At 44.3% G+C, this 26,236-nt stretch overlaps 1 protein-coding gene across 1 annotated transcript in view; it reads left to right on the forward strand.

Annotated features, from left to right (window-relative positions):
- The window catches only part of LOC135905759 (MAM and LDL-receptor class A domain-containing protein 2-like), a 180,349-nt gene extending 154,907 nt beyond the window's left edge, over positions 1–25,442 (forward strand). The window contains exons 31-44 of the mRNA XM_070529435.1: positions 2,535–2,660; positions 3,843–3,993; positions 7,385–7,493; positions 8,262–8,358; positions 9,062–9,115; positions 11,441–11,521; positions 13,138–13,346; positions 15,234–15,324; positions 18,512–18,871; positions 19,032–19,157; positions 20,033–20,182; positions 21,128–21,245; positions 22,423–22,480; positions 25,127–25,442. Of these exons, the coding sequence (XP_070385536.1) occupies positions 2,535–2,660; positions 3,843–3,993; positions 7,385–7,493; positions 8,262–8,358; positions 9,062–9,115; positions 11,441–11,521; positions 13,138–13,346; positions 15,234–15,324; positions 18,512–18,871; positions 19,032–19,157; positions 20,033–20,182; positions 21,128–21,245; positions 22,423–22,480; positions 25,127–25,225 (1,829 nt within the window). The 3' untranslated portion in view covers positions 25,226–25,442. The remainder of the gene's footprint in view (positions 1–2,534; positions 2,661–3,842; positions 3,994–7,384; positions 7,494–8,261; positions 8,359–9,061; positions 9,116–11,440; positions 11,522–13,137; positions 13,347–15,233; positions 15,325–18,511; positions 18,872–19,031; positions 19,158–20,032; positions 20,183–21,127; positions 21,246–22,422; positions 22,481–25,126) is intronic.
- Positions 25,443–26,236: the final 794 nt, after the last annotated feature.

The raw sequence follows: 26,236 nt of genomic DNA on the forward strand, positions 1-26,236 counted from the left end.
AAAAAGAGTTGGCGGAGGCGAAATTGTACGAAAATGCATATTTCACCTTGTCAGCGATGTTCCACTGCAGCAACGTTGCGCCATACTCGGAGCGGATCCGAGCAGCTGTGTGGCTCCCCGTCGTCAGGCGAGTGAAACTGAGGAGGCACGTGTGAGCCATGAAGTCGCTATCCACGAATATGGCTTCGACAGCCAGGAAGCCCTCCGTACAGCGCGACATCCACATTTCTGCGATACAGACGTACTCCGCTCCCGCCAGAGACGATGATATTTTAGTCTGCAGCGCTATACTTTCCCAGGCAGGAACTTCTGAGGTCATCCCGCGATGGCAACTTGTAGCCCGGGACGGCGACCTGAATTTGAAAGAATACAAAGCAGTTGCTTTGATGAAAGGCGGCCTATAATATTGTCAAACTTACCGTTACAAATCATTTGAATCACTCCCTCTCGACAACACGAAAGGGATTCATGTCAGTGCAAATCATGTTGATTATGGCGTCGTCAAGAGCAGTCTTTTGATGAACAGGCACAGAGCTGCACCCAGCGGTGAAGGCCGACGTTATCTCTGGCCAGTGCCTGCTCTGGCTGGCTTGCCAGCCCTTTCTCTTGTTGCGAGTATTCACGTTCGTGCTTTCTTTTTAGGTGCTGAATCAAATTAGATGAAACTCAGACTACAGCATGTATAGTTTCGGAGCAAAGCTTGCAGCGTGCAACTTGTTTATTTTCTTCGCGGGTAATTTCACGAAGTTGTTTCTTATGTGCCATGTTGGCAGACTTACTGCGTGCTTGAGCCGCTGGGCGCAGGAGACACTGTGGCAGTGCGCTGTCGAAGCGCTTTTTTTTTGCAATAGAAGGTTGGAAAGGAGGGTGGGGGGGATGGCACAGAAAGCTGAAGGGGGGGGGGGTGCTTCGAAGCATTGTCTAGCATTCACAGTATGAGCGGGCTACTGAATGAACCGTTGCGCTTCTCTAGCCGCCTCTAGCCACCGCCGTAGTTCCGAACGACAGATACAAATGGCATAGAGCCGCAGTTACACGAAGAAACGACTGACAAACTTCGGAGAAACTCAGTCTATAAGAACAGAATTGTTGTAGGTGCGTTGCTTATAAATGTGCCGTGCTTGTAATCGGCCAAGCCATTTTGAAAATACTGCTTTCTTGATAAATTCAAGGCTCTGACTTACCAATGTTTGAACGTGGGCTGGTTGGTTCTTCGGCATATTTTGAGAAAAAGAAACAGCACGTAGACAAAAAGCTCTCTATTTTCGCAAAAAGACGTAATTCCATTCCCATCTTATTCCGAGCAAAAGGCGCTTAATTCCAATCCCATTCCATTCCTCCAAGCGTTGTCACCATTCAATTCCTTTTCCATTCCGGGTCGCGAAAATGTGGAATGGTTCCGGAGTCATTCCAACTCCGGAGTGGTAAAACCGCAACACTGACACACAGACAGCAGCTCAGCAGGAACGCCAGTGCGTTTGTAGTATATCTGCGCACAATGGTCATGCCAGCAGCGGAAGGCAGAGCGCTGGCCTGACTCCACCACAGAGCCGACTGAGCAGAGCGTTGGAGGATTGCGTCCACATCGCTTCGTCGTCCCTTTTTTTTTTTTTGTGGTCAAGCGCACTCCACGACTCGAGAGACCTTGTAACCGTCCGCGCACGAGCGGCGCATGCGCCGTCGATAGCGGGACGACGATGACGATGACGACGACGGCGCCGAACGCGCCTCTAACCTCCATATGATTGCCATCATATGAACGCGTCTCCGCATGTTTGCTATCGCAATGAAACCGTACTTTTCGCGTGCCTTCAATAAATCTGCTTGTGTTGGTAAATAGCTCCGTCAACAAGTTAATAAACCTTGCTACAGAACGACGTGCACGAACAACAGATTATTTTTTTTTTCATGCATTTGTGCGCTTGTTCAGCAACATCTGCCTCAAGTATAGAGTTGTTTCACGGGTGCGAAGAACGACAGTTTTTCATCAAATGGGGTGTTCAAACATTGATTGAGTTCCCAGCGACCGCTGTCACTAACGAACGTAAATTGTGTCACCGATGAACGCGGTATACAGTAAGTCAGAACCATTGCAATAGTCAGTGCTGAATATCAATGAATAACACCAACTACCGCATGCTCGGGTACACAGATATAACAGCATTAAACAAGAAAAGTATGATGCTCCGATAACATCCAGCCTATTTTAAAAATTAACCTTCATTGTGAAGCTTTCTTTATGCTCAACTACGAATGGTGCGCGACATTACGCCTGGCCGAATATGCCTTTCTGACGAGCCACCAAAGTTAAATATTGTGTTAAAGACACAAACGATGGAACGATACCAAATTTGTCAGTGTTGAAGCATTGACAGCCACAGCAAGGTTTGAGCGGATCTCTTGGTCACACACGAAGTACAGCGTTACGCTAAGGGCCCTGTCTACGCCCATATTTTCTGACATTTCTCGTCCACCGTACTAAATTACGTTGACATGGTGAACAACAACCTAAAAAGAAACTATTCCCTTCCCAGCTCTTTGTGCTTTCGAAGGCAGCGTCGAATGCGGCCAAACTCGGGACCTCAGCAACGTTCGGGAGTGGACTGTGCAGCAGGGATCTCAGCTCGGTGTCGCCGATCATACCTTGCGAAGCACATTTGGTAAGAAGACATGCTGGTGGAGCAGCTACTATAGGCTTATATTCTTAGAAGCTGGAAGCAGGTAAGACATCAAAACTTGGCAGTGCGCTGATCATTAATCTTCTTTTTTTTTAGTTAACCTGAGCTCAAGGTACCAGCTCCTGTTTGCCACATGGAATAGATACTGAGAATAATAAATAGACAAAAAATATTGTCATGAGCAAAACAGAATTTTCGTACGAAGTTTGTCGTTTGAGCACACGAGTGCTACGCAATTTACACTGCGGCGTAGCAATATTAAAAACGGGGAAAAAATCTAGAGTATGAAAAATGTAGCGCAGTGGTCAAGTTGCACCGATAAATAGACACAGATATCAGGTGTATAAATAGCTGTACTAACATGCAAATTTGGCGCATATTTACCAGTTGGTGCTATTTCTTTAGCACTCAGAGAAGGAATATTGTGTCGACTCCCGCAGTAACTGCATCGCAGAAAGGGACGAGAACCTCCTGGTGAATCCCGGCATTTTACCCATTCTACAGAGTAGAACCAGCAATCGTTGTACTTCAGATAATGAGTCGGTTTCTTGGTGCTCTCACGTTTTTATATATTTAGTGCATCGCTAAAGCAATCAGTGGTTAGTAGCCATGTTAGACATAAAATATGCTGACGCGCATTTGGCGAATGTCATATGCTCACCGCGCCACAGTTAAAAAGCCTCGTTATCCAGCATCGCAGCGGATTCTTTATCTGCTTCATTTTTACTTTTCTGTCTTAATAAAGATTTCGTTGGAAAATGCACGTCTCAAGCTTTAGATCAATCAGACTCTGATTGGCAAACTTAAAATCACAAAAAAGATGGAAACAATAGTTTTGTGGTTTGTAGTGCACAGAGGAACGACTTGAATATATTGCAGGCGCACAATGTTGTGTTTTAATGACTTTCTAATTTATATGTAAAACTTTGGAATACTATTGGAAGGATAATTATTGAGCACTTTACGATAAACAAAAAAGGAAGACAGCGCACATGACAATGCAAGACGCGCATCGTTGGCACCATTGGTGTCTGTAATATGTTCTCGTATCCGTTAACTTTTGGGGAGATAGTGTTCAAATATGTGTGGTCAACTATTTGAATGGCTAATATTGAGCACGGGCAAGAACACTGACCCAGGCATTCACATCTTTTGCTTCCAAAGGCCACTTTCTATACTTGAACACAACGTCCGTCAGGCAGAGCCGTAACTCCATCGCAAGGATCCATCTTCCTGTTCGCAATGCAACGCCGGATGCCTGTCTAACCTTCTGGTGGCGTGCTCATGGAGAACAGAGCGAGCTCAACGTCTACAGGTGAGCTACAACCACGTGTAGGCACCAGTGCAAATAGTTTCTTTTTAACAAAGCTTTGTTTGGCTCTTCCGCTGGGTTTGGCGTTGGTCGTCGGTTCCTCGCCTGATATATTTATCAGTATACACAAACAATTCGCGCTACTGGGTATGTGGCGGCTGCTGTCTTGCCGAGTAGGCAACCTGGGCCATTAAGTACGTGCAAGTGGATATGTGCCACTGGGTGCCCATTCTTAGTCAATCCCCTAACATGGATGTGCCACGGTTACACAATGAATATGAAGTCTTAGATAAATCGGTAATATGTATGTGCGACTGTGTGTGTGCCCTTTCTTGGCCATTCGCTAATAATTATTGTACCGCGGTGGCACAAGGCGTATGAAGGTTTAAATATATTAAAGCGCTGCTGTCTTTGCCTCTTCCCCGAGGTTTGGCGTTCCTCTCATAATAGGCACCGGCGTCGCATCGCTTTGCAAGGTCTCATTACCACGACATGCAACGTGTCGTGTGAAATTACAACAGCAGGGATCTTATGATGTATAACTATTCCATTCTTATTTTATTCCCATATTCTGACGTCAACCGCCAACGCAAGTCATGAGCGACAACCCACGTTGTTTGAACGGCCCAATCAAACGCTTGCCTCGCTTAAAGGAGGTCACTTTTGTTTGCTTTGGAGGCAAATAGCATTGACTACCTTGATAGGTATTTCTTATCTAATTGGCTGACAAAAGGTGAGGAACGAGCAGAAGTGGAGAGGGTTTCGGTGGGTCTGAACTAGTGGAGTGAAAGTAGATAATCGGACGAGGAGGGTGGTGCCGGCGTCTGCCATTGGTCCGCTTCCTCATAGCCTGTGATGGCTGGCCGAAAATCACGCCGGCGTGCAAAGGAAGGTTCAAAATGAAGCTAAAACTCTTGTTCCTCAGTGAACAAGAGTTGGAAGATTGATGTCGTATACGTGCGGAAAGGGTTCAACAACGTTATAATGCCTGGCAGTTTTTTTTTTATTATGCACAAACAATTTAATTCTCCTCGACAGCTACGAGTAGCCCGTGCCAGAGCGATTTGCGGGCAGCCATCTTTCATTTCTTTCTAAACAGGGCAGTCTCCGGTTATTACAAAAAAAATTAAGTTCCGCATATTATTACATATTTAGAGCGTACGTGTCACTTTGGTGGTGAATTGTGGCGGTCTTGTGACGTCGCGTGACAGACAGTCGAAGTGTGTGCAGCCTGAAAAACTTCGACCAATAGCTAAGGGCTAATGGCGAAAAAGGCGTAGAATCGGAAACCGTTATCTTTCTTTCGTTCGGCCTAATCATGAATAATCAGTGTTTACATGTTATATCAGATGGGGAGCTGTCGGGGTTTCCGTGACGTCACGTGACACATAGATGATGTGGGGGTGCCCCGAAAATTGTTCGACCAATTGTGAAGGGCTAGTGGCAGGGATAGAATAGAAACAGATTGAAATAGGCTTACGTTATAGCGCCCCAGTGTTCTCCTTCATATCTAGATGTGATATAATAATAATAATAATAATAATAATAATAATAATAATAATAATAATAATAATAATAATAATAATAACGGCAGTAAAATTTTATTGTTCCATAAACATCTTCACGACCAATCGAGTTACTCAGACAACTCTAGCACTCATTTAATTACCATGTGCACCAACGTCAGCGCGAACATTGATAAGCTTAAGCGTAAGCATGTACACCAATTTCAGAGCGAACATCGATAAACTTGTGCAAAAACATTATGTACATAGCTTCGCTTCGCTTAAAAGATTCCAACAAGTGCGTCGGATCTGCATAACTTTTTTTGTCAAGGTTTCCAACAATAAATCACTGTTTCAAGCGAAATTAGAATGCCATCCTTTCCTCGGCTGTCACCTCTACTGAGTGTCGTTAACAAGCGTCGTTAGTGGCTATCGTAACGCTTCAAACAGGCCAGCGTTCCGTCCATGCATTGCCAGGTAACTTTCTCTATAATATGGAAGTAATAACGCCAATTAATTGCTAGATAATGCTGCAAGTGATGCAGGACATTCTCGACATCCTAAAGGTAATAATAGCGCACATTATAGCATATGCTGCTGTAATAGGTTAATTTGTTTCTCTACACCTTACAGAAAAGCAAACGCCAGTTGTCAACAAACCAGCTACACGATAATCCAACGAGGTGGAACTGTCACCCCGCTGTTGTTGAAGTGCGTCCTCAGCAAACAATCTGTTTACCTACCTTGTAGGCTTCCTTGTTTCTTTCTATTACATTCTGTTTGCTTCCGTTTTCCCGTTTACCGTCAGCTGCCCGAAAGGCTTCAAGGGATCGGTGCATATCCCCGTGAAAAAGTCTTACCAGTGATAGAAAAACCTTGCGGGCTAATAAATTTAAGTACGCCGGCTCCTAAGGTCTTTTTCACAATTCGTTCTTACAAGCATCTCAAAACTCCTCCTTTTCCCGTCCATCCTCACTTGCTTTTCCTTTTGTTCGCTTTGTTCTATAAATTATTATTCTGTGTCGTTTATTTTCATTCACTTTATTCTAGTGGTTCGAATTATATCACCAGCTCTTACCAAACTCCATACGCTAAAAGAACAGCAGCTACCTTATCCCGTACAAAATTTATTATGATGCGAATGTAACTTCACCAGGGGTAAATTGTCCGGGGAGGCAGAAAACCAAATTGCTATATTGATAGCTTGTCGCCGAATAGCCAAAGGTGTAACATGGTGCAGGAACATGAGCAGCAAGGGGCAAAGGTGCAGCAGTTTAACAAGACAGAAGATTTGACAGGCGGCCAAAGAAATTCACCGCAAGATACCTCAGCTAAGGCATTACGTACGCGAAAACTAGCACCAAATCAAGGGAGGTGGGAGAATAAAGCAAGGCTACAACTGCCTTTTCTTCCCTCTCAGATAGTCAAAACTATATAAAGTATATTTTCCGTGTTTGTTATAATGTCTTTCATAACTCTGCGTCCTTCTGAATTTGGCGCTGTCAATCGCTGAAGAAAAAAAATGCAGCAGATCCAACAAGTTGGAATCGATGTACAGCGAAGTTTTGTGTGAGTGCATAAAGAGTCGGGGGAAACACGAGGTTGTGTTTATTGAATGACTGCACGAAGTTACACGAAGTTAGCTTTATTCGCGCATTGTAGCAAGTCTAATACATTTCTGCTGCCGCGGATGCGAGCGCCATTTGGTGGTGGTGCAAGGAACTCAGCGGCACGCGCGTCACGCGTACTTCGCGTTGACTGGTTGGCCCACTCGGCAAGAGAACAGCCAGAGGCCGCCGCACCCACGATCACGAAACCTGGCGAGGTTCGCAAGGAAAACCTTCGCTTTTAAAAATCTCTGCGGTGTGAATGCTCTTGACTGCACGCAGGTTCGTTCACGCTGAAGGCCTCGGCAACGCACTCCTTTCAGTGGACACCGAAGAGAGCATTTGGTGGAATGGCCGCTCGGTAAACGTCGCCGCCGACAGGCCTTGGCAGGCGAGTGCTTCAGGCTTCCGCTGACACCTGACTAGGTTGTTTTTACATGCCGAATATGTTTACGCGCAGCCTTTCATATAGGTGGGCAGCGCTTATGACTGTTACACTGTACGGAAAGCAAAATTTATGCAGGGCTATTGCTATGCAGGGCTCTTGCTCAGCAAGCGTTCTTAGCTACCCGAAAGAATAAGATATTGAAGAAGGCCACGGCCGTATCTTGTAACACTTGCCAATAACATTAACAAAATAAACAAGTTCTTGAGCTACAATTCTGCAAATACGTCCTTTGAGTCCTAAGTTCTACAGTTTGTGGCCAATGTAGTGATTACTTTTGAGATGGCAGGCTGCTTGCATTTGCACAACGGCACATTTGTGAGCACAAACGTTTATTCACATAGTTCTTGAGTAAGGCATAGGTAATGAGAATCCACCAACTTGCTCTCTCTTTTTCATAACGTTTTTTTTTTGCATTATTTCTGTAAGTCGCAAATTATAACTTCATCACAGCGCTGGGGACCTGTATAAAGACAGAACGTATAAACAATTCTTGCTATTTTCTCCACGAAGCTAAGTAATCATAGAAGTCAGTTATACTTCTATGAAGTCATCAAAATGTGCCTCCATACATCTAGTATTGAACGTTACCCCGTTTATAATAGCAAATAATACTTCACAGAAAAAAAGTCATTGACCACTAACCCTTCTTAAATTCATGACCTGATATAAACGAAGGATGTGAAAATCAGTTAGTTTCTCCTCTGCTTGCAGGTGGTATTTGAAGCACGGATCCCTGACTTTTTCACGACAGAATCTGGCATACTTCTCGATGACATCGAGCTTGCGCAGGGGGCATGCCCAGATCAACGTAAGAATAAGTTTCTTTAAACTTACGAAGTTCAAAGGCCTCGCGCTCTTATTCCTTGTTTCAGTCATACTCTGTATCATTCCAACTTTTCTCAGTGCCAACAGAGAGCCTCTTTAGCAAAAAAAACTTCTACTTCTTGTCTTTTATGACGCTTCGTAATCATAAGCCACCTGATCACGTGGATACAAAGGGAATGTATGTCCCGTATAAGTCCCTCTATATTCAGGCTTAATTTTGTTCTGAAACTGCCCGAACGTCTTCTAAAACGAGGGTTATTATAAACACACACACACACACACACACACACACACACACACACACACACACACACACACACACACACACACACACACACACACATATATATATATATATATATATATATATATATATATATATATATATATATATATATATATATATATATATTGTTCCTTCTTTCTGCACTACGTGCCTACCGTACCTACAGTGCATTGTTTGAATTCATATCAGCACAATGCCACTTTTGGTAGTATTGTGCTGCCATCCTATACAATCTTGCATACTTCTCGTTGACATCGAGCTTTCCACAAATAGAGTAAAGCTCGTGGTACACAAAAAGACGTCTAACAATATACACCTGCCAGTGGGACAAAAAATACATGCAGAGAAAAAAACAAGTTGGCATGTGTATGTATGATGGTGATTTTTTTTTTCTTTGTAGATGCTTGCACTTTCGAAGGACCCACGTGCCTTGCCTGGGAGAATTCGTATGACCGTAAGTGGTACAGATGTAAATTAGAGCTTCCTGTATTTTATTTTATTTTGTATGGCATTGTTGGTGGTGAGGCGTTATTGTTGGTGAGGCGTACGTTACAAGCATACCACAGCGTTCAAAAGCGAAGACGCAGCGTACCGCGGCTATTCATTTGCACAAAGGGATGCAATGTCTGATAGTTCTTTCAAAATAGACATGCATTGCAGTTGTGAGAATGGAAATTTTACATTTAGTGCTCGCTTGAACTATGCCAAATTTTATACGTGTTTATTAAGTAAAATAATAGCAGTTTTGTTTTTTAAGCGACATAAGTGGCCAAAATTAGTGAATAAAGAGCTTGCATTACTGAAAGTCCCATTCTAATGCACCGAAAGTTGGGCGTTTCTCTGCCCTTCTCTCTGCGTTTTATTTGTGCTGCTTACACCACGCCGTCTCTCACTCTCGAAGTAACTATGAACACAACAAGGCCAGTAGCATTGTTGTAGACGTCCGACTGCCCTGCATTTTAATACATTAGTTCAGAAAGCGTTCAGGATACGTTTCTTAACGCAGTATACTAATTATTAACCACCAAGTTATAACGTACAGGTGCGCACATATACCAGTTAAAATGCATCCGATGCCTTTTTCATCAGTGTAAGAACCAGGAAGCAAACAGCGAATAACTATGATGCAAACATGATTGAAGAAAAAAGCAAGTGACAGACTTAGGCTTTTGTCGAGTGTCGACATCTCGCGCACGAAACCAATGAGACTGCCACCTTTGGTGCAATGACTCGTTTATCCAGGGCCCTCCTGCGAGCTGTTTTGCCTGTCTGCATCGGAAGCGCAGCGAAAGTTATAATTCGTTCATGAGAAAATATGCAACTGCTTTTACAACGTCTTCTTGTGCTTGTTTCTTTCTTAATGATGTACATGTCAACAGCTCCTGAAGAAGACAAAAGCTAGCATAGAAGCGAAGTGACCATGTTAGTAGTCGGCTCATCGCTACAAACTGTACTGGCGAAGCGGGTATTTAAGTCAGTCGGATAGAATAGCAATATTCACACTTTTTAATTAGACAGACAGACAGACGGACGGACGGACGGACGGACGGACGGACGGACGGACGGACGGACGGACGGACGGACGGACGGACGGACGGACGGACGGACGGACGGACGGACGGACGGACGGACGGACGGACGGACGGACGGACGGACGGACGGACGGACGGACGGACGGACGGACGGACGGACGGACGGACGGACGGACGGACGGACGGACGGACGGACGGACGGACGGACGGACGGACGGACGGACGGACGGACGGACGGACGGACGGACGGACGGACGGACGGACGGACGGACGGACGGACGGACGGACGGACGGACGGACGGACGGACGGACGGACGGACGGACGGACGGACGGACGGACGGACGGACGGACGGACGGACGGACGGACGGACGGACGGACGGACGGACGGACGGACGGACGGACGGACGGACGGCAATTATATAGGCAGTCAAGGCGCATTTTTGCAGTCGCCTTCATGTTCTGTATGAAGTACAAGGGCATTAATACCGTAGCCGCGCGTCTTATGCTATATGTGCGAGTGAAAGCTTGCGAGGGAGAGCCGACGATCGCGGCTCAATCTCGCGCGCAAGGGAGAAAAGCGGGGAGGAAGCGCGCCGTCTTTCGTCGCACGCAAGGAACCGGGGTGTGGCAGGCAGGGGGAGAGGGGGGCGTTGTACTTCGGCAGCAACTGCGTATGGCGTGGTCACGCAGGCTATATATATTGAAAGCGATCTGCTTCGGGGGCAGAGTCTAGGCGGGCAGACGACTCGTAGCTTTGCGTGTGCTGTGTGGTCACCGCTAAGTTTGTGTTGAAGCGATAGACAGCACGAAGGTCACTTCGCTCGCTGCTGCTCCCGCCCTTCCTCACGCAAGCGTTTTGATAACTCGTGTCCGCGGTCATCGAATGTGATGTGTGGGCGTTTGCCTGTGCGCGCTGACACCGTGCTCGTTAACTTATTTAGTTTAGTAAGTGGGTGTTTACAAGTTTATACGGGCAATAAACTACTATCCTTGCTTAATATGGCTGTCTAATTTGCTATTGCAATGGATGCTTCGCCTTTCGGGCTAAACCGAATTTTTTTTAAAGAACCGTTCATGTGTAGTAGTGGCGTGGTAGGTCTAGACCTCTTTCTATCTCTCTTCCGTTTCAATACCCTTTATGTGGTTTCTTTACAATATACAACTGTACATGGTCAGCCACATTTGAAGCAGATAATAAAACGGTCATACATCCAACAAAGTCGCATACTTTCTGGCGGCATGCAGCATTCGCTACTGGCTGGTGGCAGCATCAGCGGGCTGGCCTCTCCGGGTTTCCCTCGGACCATACGACAGGAACGCCTGAAGGTGAGTATAAGTGGGTCTTCACCTATATTTTGCTGCGACAGCACATATTAAAAGATACACCATGTGAAGGCATTACTCGCTCGCGAAAAGGCCAGGTCGCGCACAACAGGTACTTCAGTATCACTGAAGATGCTGTTTTAGCATTAAAATATTGAGAGTTCGGCTGCAGTAACGCAGATGCGACAAAACTTCCTCTGAGAACATCGTATTTTCCAGATCGCAGTCTCAGGTCTAAAAATACAGTTGCTATGATGTGCACAATCGGTGTGACCACAGTGCAGCTCACTCAAATGTGAACCTCTTGGTAAACGTGAGTGTACCTAACGGCGCACAAATGACTGCAGTGCGCAGGTGATGTTACATATTACGCGGCACTGTCCTACCTGGGGTCAAAGTCACACAATATATGCACTTGTTAGCTTAGTTTTTGATGCCATGCGGTGTTTCGCATTAGAACGGTGCCATTCTGAATTAGCTGTCATCCTTCTTTATATTTTCCGTCAGCCAACTAGAAGTACCTTGCTGCCAGTTATCAGAATTTTTGTTTAAATAACATTCCCACTTGTACCTTGCCTCAGGATGCTGAGCAACAGCATATGAACATAAATATAAAAATAAGGATAGCAAGCAAGAGTGTGGTATTTTGATTTCTCCCTCCCTGTCGTCCACCAAGAGTACTATAAACCCATTTTGGCATGTGGCAACCTATGTCCGTGAACGGCGATGCGGTAATGGGATAATATTCCATTACCACATCGCTGTTTAGCGATCGACCTGGCTATAGAGCAAGCTGTCGGTAGAGATGAACAGTGCTATCGTCTGTAAGAACTCTCATTAGCCGTCCCCTTTCGGTAATAGTGTTCTTGCAATTATATTTGGCTGAGGGCTGCTCTTACGAATTGTTCTAGGGTACGAACTGTTTTGTGAACACGGGCGAAGATTACACACAGTTTTCAACAGGAAGAATAAGTAGCATTTAGGGTCATACTGCGTTCAACGATCCAGAAGGGGCATAATCAAGTGACGCATCATGTCAGTAATGCATTGGAGATGGAGACGACATTGTTCTGTGGCAACCGAGCGCAGGTGCGCATGCAACGCTCTTGTAAACCGATCGGAGCAGCGCCCTCGTGCTCTACACCTCGCCCCTTTCGTTGCCTCCTCTCTATAGTCCTCCCCCTCTCCATCACACCACTTCTTCACGTTCTCTCCTTCTCTTCACAGCCCATCTACCGCAGCGTCAAATCCTGTCCCGCTCGGCAAACAAAGATTCGCTTCAAAATTGAAGCCCGCTGGAAATTGTGATTACAGAGATAATTTGCAAAATTCGTGGCTGCGAACTCTTCGTACAACTTCTCATTTTTTATGAAGACAGACTAATTACGAATGCCTGAGCGATTTACCATCCAGCCGAATCGAATGCGCTGCAGGTTCGGACATACGACGCATATTTAAATAACCTGTCTAGCATAGCACCTGTATCCGTTCTCAAAGGCCATCCCTCCCTATAAGCAATATGGCCTGAATAGGCATCTCGTTTGCCACGTCAGTACGAAAAGCTTTGTCTCCGTGCTAAAGTGATGGCGAGTCGGTCGATCCGTGTTTTATAAACACAGGACACTACCTGCGCTTCTCAGCCAAGTCTCCGGGACAATTTGCGGTGCTGACAGCAGGTGGTAGCAGCAGTGACGCCCGGTGTGCCACCTTCTGGTATTTGCTATCGGACGAACTCCACGGCCTCATACTGTTGGCAGGACCCACATACTTCAACGAGTCTACACACGGCCAATGGCGTTCGGCCCAATTCAGTCTCACGAACCACTACGTGAGTGTGCTACCATGTGTGAAGTTGAGAAAAGGCACATATACCGAAAATGTGCAGTACTTCTGAACTTTACTTAAGCCTTACTAAGCATCAAACTTTAATAACCTTAAACCTTCCTGTTCGGAATATCCTGTAAGTGACAAAATGCGCCGGAATTACTCTCCGCGGTAGCTGCTATGACGTATAGCGCTGCTGAGCTCGAGGTCGCAGATTCGATTTCGGCCTGGGTGTTTGCATTTCGATGGGGCCGAATTGCAAAAACATTCATGTGCTTAGATTTATGTGTAAGTTAAGGAACCCCTGGTGCTCAACGTTAATCAGGAGTCCCGCTCTACGGCGTGCATCATAATCATACCGTGGTTTTCGCACGTAAAACCCCATTGTTTGTATTTAGTGGATCGGTCACTGTATGCTTTTTTTCCTTTGTGCTTTCTTTTTCTTTTTTTTCTGATCGATTTTTATGACATTCTTCATATTAGGGTAGGTTCAATAAACTTAAAGCTGTAAACCGGACTAAGAGCTCCGTACATGTCCCTATAATGGATGTATGAGCGACGTTGTTATGCCTGCATGCCAATGTGCCAAATGCACTGTTTGTTCCCAGGCGGATGGGCCTCGTCAAGCAGTGAGCCTTTGGCTTACTCCCTGAAGTGGCGACGTATGCTGTACACTAGGTTGCTCATAAAAGTGAAGATGGATAATTGCTTTAGAAATTCAGTTCAATAAGGCAGAAAACTTGAAGGCTGGAAAAGAATGAAAGTGCAAGATTTAATACAAGCAGGGAAAATTATAGATTGATGATACACTGTAGCCGTAATAATACAAACGATAAAACGTATGTATATGCCGGGCCAAGTATGGTACCAAGTGCATCAGTGGTTGGGTTCACATCTGTGCCAAGATAATATATCTGGAGGAAGTGTAAAGCACGGGCGCTATAACGTACAGCTATTCCAATTCTGCAATCAGCGCTCCATGATTGCTCAAAAACTTTTTGTACCACCCCCACTTCACCTGCCTGTCATGCGACGTCACGAAAACCGCGATAGCTCCCAATCTGACATGACGTGTACGCATGGATTGTGCATGAGTCTACCGAACAAAAGAAAAATAATTATTTCCGAAAGGAATAGAAGATGGCTGCCGCCGATCGTTCAGGCACTGGCTACTCACACCTGCCGGAGAGCATGCGTTTATTTGCGTAATACAAAACTTTTTGTCTGGCCGTATAACGTTATCGAGCCCTGTCAGTACGTATACGACATCGCTGTGCCAACTCTTCTTTGCTGAGGATCCATTATAGCGGCATTTTTAACTCCCCGTTGCACGCCACCGCGACTTTAGACAAGCCACCACAAGCTAAGTAAGGGAAAGCGTGCCAATGGCAGACGCCGGCACTTCCTTCTTCATCCGATTATCCATTTTCAGTGCGCATGCTGCTCGGCCCCATCGAAGCCCTCTCCACTTGAGCGTGCTCCTTACCTCTTGTCAGTCAATTAAAGAACGCTCAATGTAGACGCTCAATGTTATTCATTTTGAAAGCAAACAAAAGTGACCTATAAACGACGAGAGCGTTTGATTGGGCTGTTCAGGCAACGCTGCGGGTCACCGCTGGAAGATTGAGTCGGCGGTTACGTAAATTTGACGTCAGGAGATTGGAACAAAACATACTGGAATAGTTTTACGTCATAGGGCCCTATAGGATTCATTATTTATGCTAATGCAGATAAGAGTGCAGTGGTGATATTAGGATTCTATACCAAAGCTTGAATATCGAAACGTGACTGGCGCAAAGGGCCATTTAGCTTCAGTACAACAGGCACGAGAAAAATAAAAGCAGTTATTCGTGACTTCGCTAATTTCGCACAAACTGTACAAAACATGCAGAGATCCATCATCGCTGTATCGGGCAGTAATCCCAAGGCGTTCGCCCTGGTCGACGACCTGCTTGTTCACGATAGCGACTGCACCAATGAAGGTGAGCGAACTAAGCCTTCACCCGTAACACGTTCTCTAATATTTTGTAACCCTGGACGGTACTATATTGTTAGCTTTAGCATTGGACTGTCTAGTCTATAGCAATAAACTTGTTCTAGTACGTTTATTAATGCATTGAAGTGGTAAATTTCACTCGTACATTAAGAAATTGGAGTAGTATATCTAATCGGCGCTAATCGACGCCACCACCACAAACAGTTTAAGGTGTACAGACTGATTACATTTATATCAAAGTGTGCAACTGAAAAAAAAAATACTGGTTTGGTTCGGGTTCGGTTTCGGAGTGCTCCGATTTCATTCCGGTTGAGTTCCTATTCGGAAAAATAAAACTCATAACGGTTCGCGAACCAGTTCGGTACAGTAAGTTTTATTCTGCCTTATCGCGACATGCTGCACATTGCTATCGACTTTTACACATGGCGCACGCGCGGGCTTTGTCCGGAGGTAGAACAAAACGGCTCCCGGCACATGGGTGACAGAAATCGATGTTGTTTTTTACCTGAATATCAATGAACTTTTATGTACAGACAGAGCAGCCATAGACATAAAGACGGTCTTTCTTAGGCAGTGTCGTCGAAAGAGTGTGCGGTATGCGTTTCGGTGCCTTGACGAGTCGTCGCTCTTTTCTGCTTTTCTTATTATTGCATCTATATTGAGTACGGGGATAGCAGCAGAAGTTTATAGGCGTATTCGAATAGCGAAATTCTCGAATCGAATGGAATAAGAGGATGCAGCGTAGATCCGGGGGTTGAGATGCTGACAAGGCGGGCAGTGGCCGCGCGGTTCCGTGTGGGGTTCCTTTCTTTTTTTTAGCAATTTTTGCAATGGCTTTTTCGAAAACGAGCAATCGCAAAGCAGCCGAGGTATGTTGATGCAAAAATGAGTAACGATGTTTTTCTGTACAACGTGCAGTTTAAAAATAGAGTGCATAGATACGGAAGAAATTTTGAGAACACATAAAAGACAGACTTAATTAGTGAGAATGCCGGTGTTGGTACAGGATGGGCTTAGCTTCCACTCCTTGACAGCAGCATAGTAAGTTCTACTTTCTTTTGCTTCAAGTAATTACTACTGGACTAGTGTTGAGTAAGCTGTGGCATGTGACAGAAGGCGTATTCACGTTTTATTGCATAAATTACAACTACAAACGTCTAGTCTATAGCAAGAAGCCAGCAAGTGACATTTGCCCCCATTTATAGTTATTTTTTAAAATAAAATTAGGTGAGGTCATTAGCGCTTCGAATCGATGAACAAGGACAGTTTGCGCTCAATGCCGCGGCGATCTTCTTTGCGCCTGGCACAGAGCCTTGCGCGCACAAAATTGTCCAAATCGCCCGTATTGTGTCCCGGGATTGATTTTTAGAAATCGAAGAGCGCGTCGTACTCTACTTGGGGGCGTAATTTTGAGCCCCTCAAGTTACAAAAACAACCTAAATAAAAATGAGGGAAACCCACACCGTGCACCAAGGTATAGCAGGTTTAAGCCAATCGAAAATAAATGAAGAGGGGTAAAAACCCAAAGTGTAATTTGAGATAAAGCCAATAGCGGAAAAAAGAAACAACCGAGGTAAGGCGACATAAAATGAATACATGTCAAAAGCATCAAACGTGCGTTAAACCATGGCACGCAGCAAAAGCGAATTTCCTGTGCCGTTTAGAGCTGTTTTCACCACGCACTGAGAGGATGACGGTATCCATTAGCAACCGCGATGTTACTGGTACAAGAAGCCGAGCTCATAAACTGGTTGTTTTTCCTATTTTCTATTCTCGAGGACGCCATACTTTTTTGTTGTCTGTGTCCTGGCGCATGCATTTTACTTTTTATCTAGTTGTAGCATACCTGTTAACCTGGGAACTTTAAAATTCGTAAAGTCCCGCAAACATGCGCCCCCTTAGAGGTGGGGATATATATATATATTGTGACACACTTACGTGAGTAATGAGATTACACCTCAAGAGTATATATATATATACATATATATATATATATATATATTATCTCTGCGCACCCACCTTTTGTTGGATACTTACGCATTTTATTACTTGATAGATGCGTACACAAACCGCGGCATACTTTGAACAGCATTAAACTGACAAGCAGCTGGCACATTCCTCTTGAGATAACAGTTGCAGAGTGGTGTTGCCGATTTTTGCCTGGTATAGAAATCTGCTTGCACGAAGAAAGTACCCCACTAGTATCATTTGACCGTCAAATGAAGTCCGAGAGCATCTTCGGAGACAGACGAGCGGAACTTTCTCACAAACATAATATTTCGCAAGGTTGTAAAACGAGCCCAAATTCGTAAACTTTATGAAAAAATCGGGAGAGTTAGTAGGTACTAGTAATAGTAGCGAGCTGGTTTAACGACCGAAGTTGGGACCTTTGACAGAAACGGTGTTTCTATGGCACCTCTGAAACAAAGTCTCGGCCGCAGAACACAACTGGTATGACCGAATAGCAAGCGTATCTACCGAGGCCGTATAGTTATCAGCACATACCTACGTCTACCCCATTTTCGCTCATAGCGCTACTCTTGAGCCATAACGACTTTTCGTGGTCTGCACCGACTGAAAATAATTACTTCGAAGAATCGCTTACGTAGTTCTATAGTCTATATTCTTGAACCGAAACCGGTAACCGTTATAATTTTCTTGGGTTCAGGTTCGGTTCGGGTTCAGGCACGTCCTAGAATATCGATTCGGGTTCTGGTTCAATTCCGGCTAGAATTCCAGTTCGGGTTCGCGTTCGGTTCGACACCCTGAAATTTTAGATAATATGAAGCGTAAGAGTAAAACATAGATATTATTGGAACTATCAATGGCGCTCTTCTCTGTGATGGATCAATCAGCTGTTTAACCATTGCCTATGGTAACATAATGGTTATTAAAATGGTCGACCGATATATTTGTCACTTCCACTCCGTTTTAACCAAATCTGTTCATGGAGGCCTAGTGAGTCCTGTTCGCTCATACAGATGTGATAAGGCTATCACCAAGCATGTATACAAGTCCAGATGTAAGGATATTCTGAGTGGAACAGCTTCGCAAGGCACTGTAGCCAGTTTATCCTTAATAGCATCGTGAATCAGACCATGGACGCGCATTGTAATATTTGTGCAGCTAATACAAAAAGCGCTCCTCACAAACGCAGCTAATTCTTATTTCAGGAGACGTTTCCGCAGTTACGACAGCGAGCACAGCGAAAATTGTGACTGCTGGAGCAACCACACACTTTGGAACTACCTTCGTTTCCACATCATCAGAGGCAGTGACAGTGGCCACCCCGAGCGTTACTAATGGTGAAGCCTCTTCAACGATGGTTATGACAACTGCATCCTCATCATCTATGGACACCACAATGTCTTCATTCGTGCCTTCAACAATTCCCACCACGTCCGTGTCCACCGCCGTAAGGCCTACCTGTGGCAAAGGCATGTTCAGCTGCCGCGACCGCGCACACTGTGTTCCTGCACTGCTCCTCTGCGATGGCGTTCGAGATTGCCCCAACGGAGCTGACGAACTATGTGGTAATTTACGTTTGGTCCTGGACATGGCAGCTTCTAAAACCTATTGTATTTAACTGGCTGATAGCTTAGTGGAGAGAGCTTTTAGGTACTTACAAACACACTGCCTTGCACGTTGCTGCAATAGGGTCAAATTAACGCACACCTTCCATTCCATGCGTAGGAGACCACGAATTTTGCCCTGGTGGTCATTACTTCTGCCAGAAGCCATCAACATGTCTCGACGCGTCCAAGCTGTGCGATGGTCGTGAAGACTGCAGCGACGGATCTGATGAGATTCTCTGCAATGGTGCGTATTGTAGCTCGGCATGAAATGGCACCCACCGGCTGTTTAAATAAAAAATAAACTATGTACAGTGTGAATATGAACTGTTTATGTTTGTTGAATGAACATTTTGCCGAATCATGATTACTCACCTGTCTTTGTTGCGGTGCAGTAATAGTGGCACTCAAAATTATATCAGCTTAATTCATATAAGCATCAGGAAAGGGCAAAGCCTAAATGTGAAAACAATAGTTCGTTCATTATCTTGACTTAGTGTCAGACTAAACTTCTTCACTTCTCTTTTAGCTCTGGTAAACATTTCACACTTACCTCTATATTCTACTGCTATGGTTACCTCTACTCAACTACAAGGCAAGTTTCGCACGCCTGTGCCCTGTAGGATCAATATGTTTTGTTGGCTATTTGTGTAGATTTGTTATCATAGCTGTGATTTCATATCTTAGTGGTGCATCCACTTAGTTTGTGCAAATCACTTTCACGTAGCTGTAAGTTGTCGCGTGTAGCTAGGTATCATGTGTTGCTTCACGATGTTGCGGTGGGAATTCAGCTAACAGGCTGACCGTGACTAATTGACCGTGGCCGTGACTGATTGACCGTAGCTAATTGTGGAAGGCGGGGAAGGGTGCTGAGTAATGTTGCGTCTTGAAGCATTGAATGCTTGAGACTCATCGAACTACGTACCGAGATTATCGCGTTGAAATCCACACCCTAGTGCAACTCGTAGAGTCCTAATGCACTAAGTTTAGAATCAACTCCGACGCTTACTCCAAAATGTGTTCGTGGTGCATCTAGCCAGCTGTGTTACTTGGAGCACAATGTAAGACCAATAATTGTTGTGGTGTGTATGCTAAATTCTTTTTGCTGTTTTCTTGGCACAGACTGCCCAGGTTACTTCTGCCGCAACCAAGGAAATTGCAGTTTCCATACAGTAACCGGGGCACCAGAATGCATGTGCAAGGCCAGTTTTCAAGGCAATCGATGTCAGAAAAAGCTCGTGGAAGATAATTCAGCAGAGTCAAGTGCAAGAGGTATATATCCTGCAGTTTCGTCTCACGTTCGTGCTACCTTCTTCTACTTATAGACGTGGGCCAATGTAGCAGAGAAACACAAGCACATGATTGTGCGAGTGCACGGACACGGGGGGCACCGAAGTCTAAATATATACAAGTGCACTTGTACATAAGAGGATGCGACAAAAAGCCTGTTTTGACCTTTCTGCGGGTCAAGTCGCACGATAATGTTGTATTCTAGTTGCATAATTACTCAAGATTAATTAACCAACTTCGCAAGTCAAAGACACATAAAAACTTTCAATTAGAATGTTGTAGCGTGTATTTGAAGAAATACCCGATTCAGCAATACCCGCTCCCCTCACCCCAAATCTTACCTATTAAACAATAATTTCTTCCATGTGCTAAAGATAGCCTTTAAGGTATAAAAAGAAAACTAACGGAACTACCCACCTTGCGCACCCATCATCGCAGCGCTCTCAAAAGTGCCCCGCTTGAATTGACAAGGCATTTGGCCTATAGCGCACTGCCGCTGGTAAAGGCGCGCTACCCTTCTGCGGCCACGCAATATAGTTTAAATGCACTGTTACTCGCGCTTAGTACAAGGCGCTTTTCAAACCATGCGCATCCGCATGTTGTTGAATTGCCATGTTAAGCTATATCTCGCATATGCAGAACAGCTTTTCGTGATGCGTTCGAGTTTATATATCTTAACAGTGGCCTGTTCTAGTCTGTATTTTTTAATAGAGCCTGCGATGCCGTTATGATATCAGCCCCTCACTTGCGACGTACGGAAAAGCTGCGTGTGTTTGGGGTAGGGGGAAAAGCATCAGGTATGTAATCGCAGGGAGGAGTCCCTTAGAAGTGGGGTTATTCAATTCACATCCATGGCACTTGTTGGTGACAGCTGCACAAAACAGCTTGGAATTCAATGTAAACACGCGCGTGCGTGCTCAATTTCAGGTGCAAGCAGAGGCTGGGCGTATGGTGCACCCCTGCTGGTGCTCTTCATCCTGGGTTTCACCACCACAGTGGTCATTTACCTCCGGCGAAAAAAGAACAAGGAGGCGCGCAGTGAAATGTGAGTGAACTGGTAGACCTTCACTGTGAATCAATATGTGCAGCAAGATTGGTCGCATATGGTTGTGGGAGCGAGAAGTTTATTCGTTACGCAGATAAATCAGGAACTCAGGAAATAACTTCTTTCCTGTTCCTTGTACTTTTCACAAGAATTACCCAACTCACGACTAGCGTTTTTGAAGGTTTTTTTTCTGTGGTGGTGCAGTTATGTCGGAACATCTTCCAATAACCCTAATACACCTACAATAGAGGCACCTATAAGAGCTTCCACAAGCATTTAATGGGATGAACGTGTGAAACATTACTATCCCAGGAGCATTTCACTTTTTCATCCGAGATTGCACAGGCAGATGATCTATGCGTCTGTGGCATTATCAACTACAGAGCTTAAATTCATGGCATGACGGCATATGGCATTTTTGTCAAGCTTGTATGTCCCTCTTACCCTTAGCAGAATCATGTGCGTATATATGCTCCTGTTCCGCAATAAACGCTGTGTTGAAAAGTAGCGCCTGTCCTGCCTACTCTTTGTCGACCGTCCTTTCCGCGCTATGCTTCCAGTGTAACTATGTATTACCAATCAGCCCCAAACTATACTCTTTATATATACACTGTGTATATGTCAATGAAGTATCGCATTGATGAAGCAAGATTCGCTGTGTGGTCATACTTTCTTGAAATCACACCCAGGAATTTTGGATGTCGCTGCGGCCATCTGTCAAACTTCACCGCAATGCACCAACGTAACTGAATGGGCAGCATTTTTTAAAATATTTTAAAAGGTCACCCTAATTTCAACAATAATCAGTAAGCAACGTGGAGGGGGTGCGGCCTTATATTAACATGCGCATATATAGCACTTATTCCTAACTTTCCTGCAGTGTTATAGCAATGTTTTAATCCTGACCAAAGTTCTGCTATAACGCAGCAAAGACGATACGACTAGTACAGTAAATACGTATGAACGCTGGTGCACTGCGCTGAAGTTCGATAGATAGCAGAAATGTCCAACGTCCAAAACTCCTGGACACGAATGAATTCTCTCGGCTCTTCATTATATAAGTAACTAGCTTTTGCTTTCTCCAACACTGTCACACTAAACACATTCTTCGTTCGCTTGGCTTCGTTTCCCACTGAAGCAACGTTCGGCATATTTCCTGTACAATTGATTTTTCCAGAGAGAAGAGCAGACAAGTGGTCATAGAAAATCCAATTTACGGGCTTGAGTTTGGTCAAGTAAGTGAGAATTATGTTCACACTTGTAAATTTATTTGAGGTCTTTCAAAGGTTTACTATGTCCAAGCAAATGAGAAATTATTCACAACTGTAAATTTATTTGTGGTATTTCAAAGACTTACTATGTGGAAAACTCACAGTCCAGGTGGGATAAAATTTTATGCCAATTCATTTGAAGTGGCCAATGGTAAGAGTCACCGGTGGCTATCGTAACATTTTATATTGACTCCCCCTGGACATTGATAACAAGATGCCTCGCTTCAGATCACAGGGTTTCAAAGGTTAACATCACAGAATTGAATCATACGTTTCTAAAAAATGTTGTCAGCGCAAAAAAAAATCTGCCATGAAGAGTGGGATTCGCAGAGGCGCCGAACTTCGTTGATGAATAACTTCGCGAGGCTATAAAAGCAAACAAGTTATCATGATAGCTAATCAGATGGCAGCCTGGGTGATAGTCTGGGTGCAGGCTGAACTCAATATGATGAATATTGGCCCGGTTTCACAAGGCCGAAGGTAGGCACAAATGATTCATAAAAAAGAAGACCAGCCACTCGCTAGCCTTATGAGGTGGAAGGCTACGACCAGTGCAAAGGTTTCGATAAACAAAAACATTCGTGGGCCCGGTCCCTGGTTTGTCGTTCTGTTGTTATTACCACATGAGAAATGTGACATCCTAGTGATGTACTAATGCCTTCGTTGTAATTTGTAGTATCTGTACATTTTTGTGTGAAATAAATACCAATACCAATAATATTATAACTGATTATAATAATAATATTATAACTGAGTCTTAACTGGACACTGTGAAGTCTGCTGTTTGTCCAACCCCTATGTTTTTGCAAGGTTAATGTCGGATGATTTTTATATTACCAAGTCGAGTTTAGATCTTAGTCCAATGTCGGTTGCGCTGACTATGATCCGCACATTCAACCATTCTGATCCTTTAACTTCTCAGCGTATACAAGTGAGAGAAATGGGCTTCCACCTGGCAGCTCCATTGTGTGGGAACCACATGGACAGGAAACTGCTGCACAGGCTGCGAGGAGAATCGGTTCGCGTGGGGGCAGACTGGCGACTATACCTTGAGGGAGATCTTTGGCTAATTAGGGCGACACAAAGAGCGACGCTGTCAGTTAAGACTGAACAAAAAAAAATCGGATTATAGGGTTTTTAGTGACAAAACTACGATTTGACTATGAGGCACGTCTTGTGGAGGACTCCAGAAGAATTTCTATTACCAGGAATTCCTTAACGTGCACCTAAATCTGAATGCACGGGTGTTCTAGCATTTCGCCCCTATCGAAATGCGGCTGCCGTGGCCCGGATTCGATCCCGCGACCGCATGCTAAGCGGCTCTACACCATAGCCAATAAGCAACCACGGCGGGTCAGTTAAGATTGACAAAGCGTTATTTCAAGACTATTTTCATTGTTTTGGTGGAACAAAGTTTATTATTACAGGATAAAATTAACGCCATACTTCGCCTTCCTGAATTTCGCGACGAAACCCCTATGCCGGTAGTCAGCATGACGTCATGGATTTCGAAAGATTTTCTCGGGTCAATAGGCCGCAAGAAAAATTATCTAAATTTGCTAGATTCCTTTATAATGCAATGTAGTCTTTTCTTACCGATAAGCAACTAACTAGAGCTGAATAAGCGCTGATGAAATCCATGCCATCAAGGTGACCTGGTGCAAGAACTTCCGGAAAAGCATTGTCACCGATTTTTTTTACGATTTTTCTGGCTTACAATTCAACAACAGAGCTTCTCTCTAAAAGCGAGATTTTTACTATTTCAGAACCATATTTTAATAATGCAGCATAACTTTATGCTCCTTGGAAATATGCGCAGTTCATGGGCTCGTTGGTACACCTTGGTAAAGAGCATGATTAACAGCGCGATACAGGACACCAAAGAAACAACAGCACTTTTTCCTTCTTTCTTTCCGTGTCCTGCATCACCCTGTGAAAATCAGCTCCTCATATTCCTCTTTGTTTCGCTTTGAGGGACGCTTCCCACGAACTCGCGAGCATCCTCCACCAGCTACACGTCCATTCGTTGATAACGCGTACACTCGCGGTCAATATTTGCCTAGGGGTCCCAGTACTGGGGTAAAAGCTGCATTTACTCATTGGTTTAACATACATCTTGGAACTGATAAACTAATACATGCAGCGTGCATATATCAGTGCACTAACACCAAGTGCCCCTTTAAGTTTCAGCTATGGAAGTCCCAGTAACCAGGAATTATTCTCTTTACTCCATTATAAAGTACAGGCTACTGATCGAGTGCTTTCAGTAACGCTCTTTGTAGACCCTTCTATACTCCGCGAGATGATACGGCTGTTTATTGAAGAGACACGCTCCAATTTTATGAAATCCCTCATAAATATAGCCGGACACATTGGTAGTGGCACCGCAGCATCTTAGTGGTCAGATTATTATGCGCAGCCTCGTCTAAGTCAATGTACCTGCTAATAATTCACATGACAATGAATCGCATTAGCCAGTCAGCTTGTTGTAGCTTTATCTAGAACAACTTTCGTGCGTAGCTTCATACGCACATGAATGTTTCATATGTGCTATTTTATTCCGAAGATACATATTTCTACATTTCCTGTTTCATTGCTGCTTCTTTTCAGGACGACACGCCAAAGCAACCGACACTACCAAGAACGTCGTGGTTCTCTAGGACAATCAGGTTTCCAACTTCTAGTCGTGTTTCAACGAGTGAATGTTGATTTATGCAATTTCACTATCATTGGTGATTATCTTACGTCGATATTATAAAAAAACAAATTTTTTTCATTATTAGAAAGATATCAAGTTTGATAGACTCATTAGGTGCACGCCCAAGCAATTGAACGTCCAGCATCATGGCGAACAGTATGATTCGGGACCGCCAAACTGTACATATACATGCAAAAAAAGTAAACGGAATAAACAATGTTCATCATACCTCTTTTTGCTGCAGTCATTTTTATTTTGTCATGGCTAAATACATTGCTGGGCCAAACATGCTGTCTTTAAGCTAATATAGGACTGTCATTTATTTATTTATTTATTTATTTATTTATTTATTTATTTATTTATTTATTTATTATGTCGCAAGCCCGTCATAAATAGATATCTGAATGTCACTGCGCCATGTACTGTCTGCATGATAGCAAAATGAAAAGATTGTAGTTTTCCTTTTCTGTGCTTTCGTGTTTCTACACTTAAACCATATCATCCACGGCAACCTGCTCTGAGGCATTTTTTTTTTTTCAACTTCAAGCAGAACCACACACCTTAGCAAGGTCTTCAGTTTTCTAAGTAATTACAAGCAGCAAGTTGGTATCGGCGAAATGTGATCGGGGGCGACAGGCATGGCAATAACTGGATGAATTGACATTTGAGCTGTTTCAAGTGACTTAGGTTGTGCCCACATTTTCCAGACCACGAAGCAGGCCAATAAAGGGGAAAGGTGTCTGGTAGGCGCTAAACACATCGGTGTCGGCAGACACTGTACCACACAGCGAATGTGCTTCCTTGTTCGGTTTTGGCGCTCTGGGAACGCCGTTGCTGCAAATCCATGACAAGTTTGCTGTTCTGAAAACGCATTCAAAACGTTGCCTTCATGTGTGCACATCTTTTTTTTCCTTTATTAGCGATGTGATGATACAGTACCAGAGAGACATGCTGTCTTTATTGGAAAGCTGAAGATGTTTGCCTGGTTGAAGGCTTGACATGCTACTTACATTGTATGACGG

The sequence above is a fragment of the Dermacentor albipictus genome, chromosome 1, assembly GCF_038994185.2.
Source record: "Dermacentor albipictus isolate Rhodes 1998 colony chromosome 1, USDA_Dalb.pri_finalv2, whole genome shotgun sequence".
Lineage (NCBI taxonomy): Eukaryota > Metazoa > Arthropoda > Arachnida > Ixodida > Ixodidae > Dermacentor > Dermacentor albipictus.